An 11692-nucleotide genomic window follows, 5' to 3' on the forward strand; every position below is an offset into this window, starting at 1 on the left:
TAAATAAAATATAATAATTAATTTTTAATTATTTAATATCACATCATAAAATAATAAAAAAATGATGAGAATTGAGATAATAAATAATATTACTTTTCTCAAAATATAATTACAACGTCCTTGTCACGTTCACACGGCCTGGTCTTTTACGCAGAAAAGAATCATATAAATAACGAAGAAGACTTCTGTCGTTACTCTTTGGTACAATAAGAAAGTTTCGTTTTTAAGCTTAAGGTAAAGGAAGTTTTGTTTTTTCGTCGTAGGAAATTAACAAAGATAATACTTTGGTTGTTTCTTCGAGAATATGATTTTACTGGAAAATAATAAGAGAATAATCGTGTGAAAATGTACTGTAATAAGTTCTTGTCATACACATGTAAAGCTCGCAGGTCATGTTCCACTGTTAGGGTCATACCAGGATCTTTGCGAAGTAAAAAAAACCGAGGTTTAACAATACTAACCAATCAATAGAAGACACGTAGTACACATGTCATGAGCTTCAACCTGTCTGATTTTGGCCAGTCAGCGCGTGAATGTTACCAATCTTATTTTTTATTTTTGGTTAGTGAGAGAGGCAGGAAGAGACACGGTGTGGGCCTAAGATTCCAAACTACTCTCTCTCCCTCTCTCTCCACTGAAACAGCATTTACATCACACTCTTTCCTAACCTTTTCCTAATTTTCCTCCTCTGCTATATTCTCTCTCCTGTGATCTATGCAGTTTATGCTGTGGAGTTTTACTTTTAACCTCACCAGAATGCAATCTATGGGCAGGTTTTGTTTTGTCTTTCTTCACGCGTTTGTACTGTTGAAGTTGTTGAGTCGTACTTGTTATGTCTGAGTTTCTCTCCTGATGTGTAATTTGAGAAATTCTTTTCTCTGGTGAATAAAATTTGAGAAATGGAATCGTTGCTTTGTGAATATGGTGGCTTTGATTATGGTCTTGAAGGAATGAGTAGGTAGTTGCGGGGCTTTCGGCATGTGGGCAACTCTTGCTTTGATCAATGAATGCGTTGTACCGTTTTGGAGTCTTGGCGTTTAAATGGAAAGACTTTGGCTGGGTTTAACTCTTCTGGTTGTTAAAATTTTCTAATTTCTTGTTGGATTCCAACGTTGCTTTCTCTGCTACTTGGATTCTTGTTTAATTGAGTAGCTGCGTTTGGCTGAATTGGAATCTGCGTGTTTTGACTGATTGCTTCTGGTTTTTTTGGAAGTCTTGATAAATGGAGGCTAAATGTAGAGGCAAAGCTCATGAATTATATGGTCCGGCGGTTCCAGATTTGAAGGGAGTTGGGAAAAGGAGTTTGGAATGGGATTTGAATGACTGGAAATGGGATGGAGATCTCTTCAGAGCAACTCCATTGAACTCTCAACGATCAGATTGTCAGAGTAGGCAGTTATTTCCAGTTGAACCAGAAATTCCCGAAAATACTGGTCTGTACAACAGTTCATCTTCTGGCTCAGATGAGATTAATCTATTGGATAATGGGGGCAAGAGGGAATTGGAGAAGCGGAGGAGGGCGGTGGCCGTTGAAGATGAAGAATTGAATGGTGAAACTAGGTCTCTTAACTTAAAGCTCGGTGGCCAAGTTTACCCTATCATGGAAGGGGAGTTGAAGAGTGGGAAGAAGACAAAGGTTGTTGGGACTATGGCGAACCTTGCGGTTTGTCAGGTAGAGGACTGCAAGGCTGATCTCAGCAATGCCAAGGATTACCACCGAAGACATAAGGTTTGTGAAATGCATTCCAAGGCCAGCAAAGCACTGGTGGGAAAGGTTATGCAACGGTTCTGTCAGCAGTGTAGCAGGTCAGTTGTATTTTATAATTGTCCTTGTTTGGGAGGAAACATTTTAGAGTTATAATCAGTCCTGGTCATTAGAATAGTTGCTTTTGTACAAGCATTTTTAGACGATCACCGATGGGTTTTGTGTTGAGTTCTGATACGGGTCCTATAAGTAGGAGCCCGAACTTTTTACATGTCTATGTTAGGTTTAAGTAATTTTACGGGGAAATTTGTTTTTCAGATTAGATGCAACTTGGTTATACTAATTGGCATGTTCCATGTTACATGTCTGCGTTAGGCATATGCCATTTTACCGTGCAATGTATTTTCAAATAGATGCAACTTGGTTTTATCATTGGCAGGTTTCATGTTCTTCAACAGTTTGATGAGGGAAAGAGAAGTTGTCGCAGACGTTTAGATGGCCATAATAGGAGGAGGAGGAAAACGCATCCTGACACTCTGGATAATGGAGGCTCTCTGAATGCTGAAAGAGGTAGCAGTTATATACTAATAAGTCTGCTAAGAATTCTCTCCAACATCCATTGTAAGTCTTTTATTTAGTGCAAATTGTTTTGATTGGGCTGCTTTACAAATGCACTATAGTTGCAGTAGTTTGTTGCACATGTGATACCAGTCTGAAAGCTATTGGCTGATTAAATTGTCTAAATTTAATGATCTAATGAAACTCCTATCTGTTTTGGGTGTTGTTAAGAATTTTCTTTGTAATCACCTCACCAATAACCCAGCAAAGTTAATATCTTGTTATCTTGATTCTTATGATATGTCATAGATGAGTTTATCAGGCCTAATCTTTATTAGGCTATTCTTTCTTTGCAAATGACATGTTAAAATTTAAGCTGAATTTTTTTAAAGTTGAAATTTCTCTTGGGTGTGAGACTAATCTTTGCATCTCTCTCTCTCTCTCTCTCTCTCTCTCACAGAGTTGCTGTTTTCCTTGCCCTTTCCTGATTTAACTTTTTTGGGCCTATTCATTCTATATTAAACAGTCTATAATTCTTTAAAAGGGCAAACTGTCCTAGTGGATGTTGTTCTTGAAGTAATTCCATAACACCTGTCTTACTTTATTGTCAACATTTGTTTGTGGTTATGTATTGTTTCTCTCTTTTTCTTGGGTTTCATGATTGGCATACTTATTTGACTCCACAGACTCTGCCTTCTATAAATTGCAGCAAATAGCTCAGATCAAACAAAGGACCAGGATCTGCTATCTCATCTGTTGAGGAACCTAGCCAATACAGTCGATGGAAGGAACATATCTGCCTTACTCGAGGGACCTCAAGGTTTGCTGAATGCTGGGACATCTACTGGGGCCTCACAAAAGGTGCCTGAAGTTATTCCAAATGGCTCTGAACACTCTAGGCCTTATAGTTCCACCTCTAAGATGGATGATTGCGTTAACGTTCAAGACCATTGTATTCCTGTGGGACAATCCATGACAGCATTTGCATCTGTTTTGGCACAGAAAAGAATATGTTCAGATGATACTGAGGGTGGACATCTAAAAGCCCTATCTGGTGCACAGGGCACAAATCTGGCCCCATCAAGGGATGGGCTTCCATCCAAATCAATTATATCAGAAACAAAAGTTGGGGAGGTCAAATTAAATAAGATTGATTTGAATAATGTATGTGATGATTCAGAAGACTATATTGAGCAAGTAGGGAGGTCTCGTGCACCTGAAAACTCAGGGACTGGGTTTGTTGGCCTTCCATTATGGCTACAGAAAGACCCTCATAAGTCTACCTCACCTCAGCCTAGTGGCAACTCGGATTCAACTTCGTCACCATCTAGTTCCGGTGGAGAGGTTCAGGTATGTTCTTGTTGTGACTGTATCTCGATCCTTTTATAATTTCTGAATTTGGTAGCATTTGTAAATGTGTATATTATGGTGGGTGGTGGGACCATTGTAAACAGGTTTGAGTTTATCTCCAAAGTTCATCTGGTTCTCCTTTTCAGTTGTTAGCAGATTTCACTGGATTACCTCAACTTGTTACAAAAGTTTTAGACATTAATTTTTCGTGTCAATGCCTGTAGTTGGGTTATGACTTGGTTGAGTCTGAGTTGCTAATGCCTACAGTTGAAAGAAGAGATAGAGTGATCAAAGGTTCTTATTAGAATTATAAATTGACATATGTGACTTCTTGCTTGTGTAGCATGTCATCTCTCTTGGTTTTTGGGTCCTCTTGCTTGTTGATCTTGTTAAATGATATTCTTACAAGTGAGCAAATGGAAGAAAGTGGTTATGCATCTATTTTTAGTCAAGTGTTGTACACATTATAGCTCTTAGATATTGGTACATGCATTTTGTGAATTAGAATTAAATTACTTCCTTTTTTACGTGGACCTTAAAAAACTAATTCTCTAAGCCACTCTTTTCCTACCAATCTTCAGGGTCGCACTGATCGAATAGTTTTCAAACTCTTTGGAAAAGATCCAAACGATTTACCTCTTGTTCTCCGAACACAGGTATGTAATTCACCATGAAATTACTTTCCTACAATCTCTTTTGGGTGTTTTATTCTTCACGTGGTTTGATTTTTTGTTTTATGTTTTACATTTTCAGATCCTCGATTGGTTATCCCATAGTCCTACCGATATAGAGAGCTATATAAGGCCAGGCTGTATCATATTAACGACATACCTCCGTCTAGAAAAATCCATGTGGGAGGAGGTAAGCTTTCATATTGATGCAAGAAATGTAAAATTACTAAACCCAGTATCAGTTCAGTTCCTTAACTACAATTGCTACGTACAGTTCTGTCGTGATCTGGGATCCTATCTGACAAGGCTACTTGACTCATGCAATAATTCTTTCTGGAGAACAGGATGGGTATATATTAGGGTGCAACATTGTGTGGCATTTATGTATAATGGTTTGTTCTCTCTCTCTCTCTCTCTCTCTCTCTCTCTCTCTCTCTCTCTCTCTCTCTCTCTCGGGTGTGAGTGTGTGCCCTTGTGTGTGTGTTTCTATTTCTTTTGTTAAAGGACATGGTTGTAATAAGTGTAACTTGTGAGGATATAATCGTCAATTGTATGTAGTATATATATGCTATTGTACATCAATGAATAAAGAGTGTGAAGTATTTTTCCTCCACAAGTTTATACATGGTATCAGAGCTCACGATTGTCGCATGGTGGTGAGTGGTGTACAGTGGTTCACGCTGAAATCAAGCTCATTGTGGTCTAAACTTGTTGGAGTGTTTTCCGATGTCGTATCTGAATTTTGTTGCTCAATCTAAGCTCACCAGTGTGTGCTGCTGCTGGATTCAAGTTTTTAGTCATCTTCCGCACATCCCAATGGCTTCCCTCTTCACCTTTGGCAGCCTGTAGGTGTTTGAAGTTGTCTCCAGTGAGTTTTCAGTGTTGTGTCTCCGGTATTGGACACCAGGGGTGAATTCCCCGTCATTGTCTGTGCATCCCAGTGTGTTCCTCGTCGTCAGCGGCAGCCAGAAGTGCTGCCTATCTCCGGCAACATCAAAGGGACTTAGTGTTTGGTTGTAGGGATAACCAATCCCATCCTCAAGTGTAGATAACCCCAACCTAGAGTAAGAGTTTGTTCCTAATTCGGAATAATGCCTGTTTGGTAACAATGATAAGGTAATTCCCAAACCACTTATTCTCATTTAGGATAACCTAATCCGGTTTTGAGTTTAGGTTGAAGTCTACTTCGGCCAATACCCAATACAAATCGATACAAGTTGATACAGACCTGATATTGAATGATACAAGCCAATTCCAAGCTGATACTCAGTCGATATAGGTCGAAACAGTGCAATTCATAGCTGATACATGCTGATACCGTGTAATTTTGACAGATATAGGGCCGAAATTTTGTTATTCGGGTACTTGGGTTAAGTTTCTACATTTCCAGATTGTGTTTCTCGGATTTTCAAGTTGAATTGTGGTTTTTCTCGTATCTTGTGTGGAGTTTCTATCTCCAAGTTCAGTTGTGAGATTTTTTTGTATCCATGACAACTAAGAGGTTATTTGGATGGTGAAATAAGATGAGATGATTTTAGATGAAAATTAAAAAAAATATTGTTAGAATATTATTTATTAATATTATTGTTGTTTTGGGGTTTGAAAAAGTTGAATTTTTTATTATATTTTGTATGGCAATTTGGAAAAGTTGTAATGATGAGATGAGATGAGATGAGATGGGTTGAGAGTGTTTCTCAATCCAAACGGCCTCTAAATTTGAGTCAAAGTTATATGATGCGGTTGCCTCCTATGTTGGTCTTGTTGGGCATGGAGGTCGGGGTGGTAGAGGCTTACGTGGGGGACGTGATGCCAAAGGTAATTGCACTCGAGGTCAAAAATCTCGTAAGTGCACCCATTGTGGTCTCACTAACCATTTGGTGGACTATTGTTGGGATCTACATGGTAGACCATCTGGATCCGCTAATCAAGTCATTTGCCAAGATATGATTAGTATATCAAGGGATGAGTATGATAAGCTTTTGGGTCGCACATGGATTTCATCTGTCACAACTACTCTTGCCCGCTCAAAAGGAAATATGTACTTGACCTTTTGGAAGAAACAGGCATGTTGGGTGCACGACTTATTGACACCCTTATGGACCCAAATCGTAGATTCTTGAAAGAGGAAGATGAGTTGTTTGGAGATCCAGATCCAAGTAGATATCCAAGACTTGTCGGGAAATTGAATTATCTCACTATCACCATACCGAACATCTCTTATGCATTGAGTGTATTGAGTCAATTTTTACAAATGCCTAGGGTTTCACATTGGGATGCTGTAATTCATATTCTTTGTTATCTTAAGCAAGCCTGCGGCCTTGGATTACTGTATCGACCAAATGGGCATCTTAGGGTTGAAGCCTTTTTATATGCTGATTGGGTAGGATCCCTTCAGAAAGAAGATCTACTGTTGGATATTGTACCTTTGTGGGAGGTAACTTGGTTACATGAAAGAGTAAGAAACAAGCAGTAGTAGCTCGGTCTAATGTAGAAGCTAAAAACAGGGCAATGACGCACACTACTAGTGAGCTGACATGGTTGCAACACTTTGTTCAAGAGATTGGGTTTACGGCTCCTATCCCTCTCCCGTTATTTTGTGATAATCAAGCCGCAATGCATATTGCTTTTAATCTTGTGTTGCATGAGAGGACTAAACATATAGAGAATGATTGTCACTTCATTTGAGATAAGATAGTAAGTGGTGACATTTCTGCACTTCTTGTGAAGTCTGCTGATCAACTCGCAGATATGTTTACTAAGTCCGTGTGTTGGAGTCAGTTAAAACTTATTTGTTTCAAGTTGAGTTTATATGATATATATGGCCCAGCTTCAGGGGGAGTGTTAAAGGACATAGTTGCATTAAGTGTAACTTACGGGGGTATAATTGTCAATTGAATGTAGTATATATATGCTATTGTACATCAATGAATAAAGAGAGTGAAGTATTTTCCTTCCATAAGTTATTCACTTTTCATGCTTTATAGCACCACATTTCTAATTTCTGTGAGAAGGTAAAGCATTTTGATTTGTTATATCTTCCTTGCAGGTCAGATTGTCTTAGACACACCCTTACCTTTGAAAAGCAATAAAAATTGCAGGATTTCAAGCATCAAGCCAATTGCTGTTTCCTTATCTGAGAGTGTTCGGTTTATCGTAAAAGGATTTAACCTTTCTCGGCCCACTGCTAGGTATTATTTTTCTTCTCCATGCATCCCTGAATAGTTTGTTTGCCTCTCTCTGAATTTGTACGTGAACAATAATGTTTCAGTTTTTAGATTTTGCTTCAGATTTTATAAAACTTTCAGGATTACTGCACAGATATTAAGTCCTGCCTTTTGGTTTCAGGTTACTCTGTGCTCAAGAAGGGAAGTATCTGGTCCAGGAAACGTGTTACGACTTGATGGACGGAGCTGATGCAGCCATTAGGCATGATGAACTCCAATGCCTCAGCTTTCCCTGCTCTATTCCAAATGTTATTGGGAGAGGGTTCATTGAGGTGTGGTCATCCCTGATTTTAAACATATCTTATTCTAACCTGCTTAACTCAATAACGGGTGTCTGTAGTAGACTTTGGTTTACATATTGTAAATTATTTGAAAATGCATTTGGCTGACAAAGTTTACAAAAGATTTGATCATACACGAGTGTCCACTATAGAAAACTTCCCCCCACGCCTGTGATTTGACATTGTTATTCCTAGTAAGCATTGTATTACTTCCAATGTTTTAAACAAATCTTGTTCTAACCTGCTTGGCTCAACAACAGGTGTCTGTGGTAAACTTTGGTTTACATATGTAAATTATTTGAGAGTGCATTTAGCTGACCAAGTTTACAAAAGATTGGATCATACACGAGTGTCCACTATAGAAAAGTTTCCCCCACACCTGTGATTTGACATTGTTAGTCCTAGTATGCATTGTATTACTTCCAATGTTTTAGACTATTTTTGGTTGATCTTCAGCCTTAGAAGGTAACTGTGTGTAATTATCTCACAACATATGGTTTTAGTTTTGTCTCAGAAGTTAGGAATTTATACACCCCATCTGTTAAGTTGCCTGAAGTCAGGCAGTTACAGCTGGTTTTCTCTGGACTGTCCTGTTTTACATTTAATTGTTGATCAATATCTCAAATAGATATTGGTGTCCGTACTCAAAATATATGTATTTTGAGAGAGAAATTTTCATGAAATAGGATGGGAAACTGATGCCTTGTTAATCACATGAAATTGTAAAGATCGCATTTTTTAATTATAAGAACATACTGAGGTGGTGGTTCACTCAAAAGCAGAATGAGCGGAGACAATTGAACTAACTTTGAGAAGCATAGTCAAAGAGCCCTGGCACAACAACATGAGAATTCTCTGCAATAATGTTTTGTTTTTATCTTTAGAGAATGCATAAGAATATGCCCATTTATTATTTAACACTTAAAAATATTTCAATCTTATCAGGTTGAAGATCATGGTCTCAGCAGCAGCTTCTTTCCATTTATAGTTGTAGAGAAAGAAGTCTGTTCTGAGATCTGTATGCTTGAGCACACAATTGAGGTGGCTGAAACTGTTGATGACATTCAGAAAATGCCTGAACTGCTGGAAGCCAAAACTCAAGCCCTGGACTTCATACATGAAATAGGTTGGCTGCTTCATAGAAGTCACACAAAATTTAGATTAGGTGACATGGATCCAAACCAGAATCTCTTTCCCTTCAAACGGTTCAAGTGGCTCATAGCATTCTCCATGGACCATGATTGGTGTGCCGTAGTAAAGAAACTCTTGGACATTCTTCTTGAGGATGTAGTTGACACTGGAGATCACCCTTCCATTGAGCTTGCATTGTTGGATTTGGGTCTCCTCCACAGAGCTGTCCGGAGAAACTGCAGGCCTATGGTTGACCTCCTGTTAAGATTTTTCCCAGATAAAGTTTCGGATAAAAGAGGAGCCCAGGAAAAGCAACAGGTTGATAATGCCTGTAGTGGTTTCTTATTTAAACCTGATACAGTAGGGCCGGCAGGACTTACTCCTCTTCATGTCGCTGCCAGTAGATCCGGCTCTGAGAATGTTTTGGATGCCTTAACTGATGATCCTGGACTGGTAATATGCTGTCTCTCGTTATAAAACATTTTTTTTTTCTAATACATAGGGAAGACATAAAATTGGTTCATGAATCCATCCCTAGCACACATTCGACCTACCACTCAAGTAATCGAGCTGCATCTATGTGCATTATAGACCAGCAATAGCTTGTGGATGGTTCCTAGAGCTAAAATTGCCCCAGTTATTTTCATTGCTTAGGCTCTCTCTATCTCTCTTCCCCTCAATTTGACAAGTGCCATGTTCTCTCAAAGCATGCTTACAGGGAATTTCTGAATATGTAGCAATTTCTTGTATGTATGATCAATTTTAAACAAATTAATATTGGTCATCTTCGGATTATAAATGAATTTCCAAGGAAGTTTCTTTTCAAACCTTACATTTTCTGACTATAAACCCAATATTGATTATCATCAGTCAAAACTGCCTCTTCTCTTTTCTTTTCTTTTCTTTTTTTTCTCTTTTCTCGCGTGAGGGGAGGGTCTGTGGGAGTTTCACTTCAAATCTTAATTTTGATCAGATATCTTAGTTAGCAATGCTACATTTGTTATTATAACATTTATATGGCCTGCCTTTTCCAGGTTGGAGTTGAAGCATGGAAAAGTGCTCGTGATAGTACAGGTTTGACACCCAATGATTATGCTTGCCTGCGAGGCCACTACTCCTACATACATCTTGTCCAAAAGAAATTGAGCAAGAAATCGGAAAGCAGGCATGTGGCACTTGATATCGCTGGTGCTGTCCTAGACTTCAATAACAAAAGGAAGCAATCAGATGGGCATAAGTTGTCAAAAGTTGCCAGCCTGCAAATTGAGAAGATTGAAATCGGAGCAACTTATCAACATTGCAAGATATGTGAGCGGAAGCTGTCTTATGGCAGCATGAGAAGATCACTGGTATACCAGCCGGCAATGCTTTCAATGGTGGCAATTGCTGCCGTTTGCGTGTGTGTGGCTTTGCTCTTCAAAAGCTCACCTGAAGTTCTTTATGTGTTCCAGCCATTCAGGTGGGAACGGTTGAAGTATGGGTCAAGCTAAGGTGCTTATGTTTAGGGGGTGAGCTTAGATATCACCTGAGGATACTGTATATGCATTAGTGATAAGCCATTTTATTATATTTACATGGGGAAAAACTCAAAAGAGTGTTAATCCATTATACAGAAATGAATTCACTGCTTCAGTTGGCGAGTGAATACCTTGATGGCTTACTTTTTATAGACATCACTAAAACACGGGTAGTGCCAAGGTTTTAGTGGATACTTCAGGCTGAGTTTGCAGACTGGCAATCTTGGAAGTGTAAGCCATTGTCAAGTAATGAATATGAGCTTTTAGTCTTCCAGTTTGCAGTGGCTTGAGCTTTGTCTGATTACCTGATCATTATCAAAAAAATGAACAAAAGAAGGCCTCTTCAATAGGTCTCAGCTAGCAAGCATGTTTATATATTCTATATATATATATAAGCCTATGCTATTTAAAATTGACACTAAAAGCATAATTTAATTATTCGATGATAACAATAAGAAGGTAGAAGATTCTTTAAATTTATTAAAAGGATTTCACTGGGACAGTCTGTAAAAAAAAAAAAAAAAAAAAAAAAAAAGAAACCCATTCACAAATTATTTTCCTCTTTTCAATTTAATCTCCAAACACCCAAACCCCTAATTTGCAACGAGGGAAACCCTAGGCACGCACGTTTTGCACATACAAAGTTCGTGTTAGTAAAATTCTTTATATGCCTTCAATTTTGACTCTTGAGTGGATCTCAAGTGATCGATTTACTCAATGACTAGAACAATCTATAATGTACCCTTCAGATGTTGACTGGTCTGAGGGAGTCACCCTCCAAGAAAATCAAGAACTAGAGAGAGAGAGAAATATATATATAGAGAGAGAGAGAGAGAGAGAGAGAGAGAGAGAGAGGGGGGGGGGGGGGGGGGGGGGGGGGGGAATGAGTTATCTGAATTCTAGAATTGTCCCATTCTTCCAGCTCGTGGAGTATTTATGTGTATTAAAAAGACAATGTTCTATATACAATTAAAAGAATTCAACTCATTCTACTAAAAACGACGTCACTTTCTACTTACAACACAATATTTACTTCCTATCAAACAGTGCCGTTTCAGTTATCACTTATGATTTACAAGCAAAACAACACAAAACTACAACACTACTAAACCAAAACGACAACGTATCATTAAATCCCTAACTAATTAAACTGTCACTCTCCCCCTTTTGCTTCCCTCGTTATCAACTTCCCATTTCCATACTATATTCCTGCACTGCACATCCACTCTAGCTCCCATCTCAATCCGTAAAATAT

At 38.5% G+C, this 11692-nt stretch overlaps 1 protein-coding gene across 1 annotated transcript; it reads left to right on the top strand.

Annotated features, from left to right (window-relative positions):
• The first annotated feature begins 589 nt into the window (after positions 1–589).
• LOC122300321 (squamosa promoter-binding-like protein 1) lies at positions 590–10711 on the top strand. Its single transcript, XM_043110876.1, has 10 exons — positions 590–1806; positions 2145–2326; positions 2973–3613; positions 4195–4269; positions 4367–4474; positions 4559–4676; positions 7331–7472; positions 7630–7780; positions 8735–9373; positions 9955–10711. The coding sequence occupies exons 1-10, from the start codon at positions 1223–1225 to the stop codon at positions 10408–10410; spliced, it is 3096 nt and encodes a 1031-aa protein (XP_042966810.1). The 5' UTR covers positions 590–1222; the 3' UTR covers positions 10411–10711.
• The last annotated feature ends 981 nt before the right edge of the window (positions 10712–11692 follow it).

The sequence above is a fragment of the Carya illinoinensis genome, chromosome 2 (assembly GCF_018687715.1).
Source record: "Carya illinoinensis cultivar Pawnee chromosome 2, C.illinoinensisPawnee_v1, whole genome shotgun sequence".
NCBI classification, from domain to species: Eukaryota; Viridiplantae; Streptophyta; class Magnoliopsida; order Fagales; family Juglandaceae; genus Carya; species Carya illinoinensis.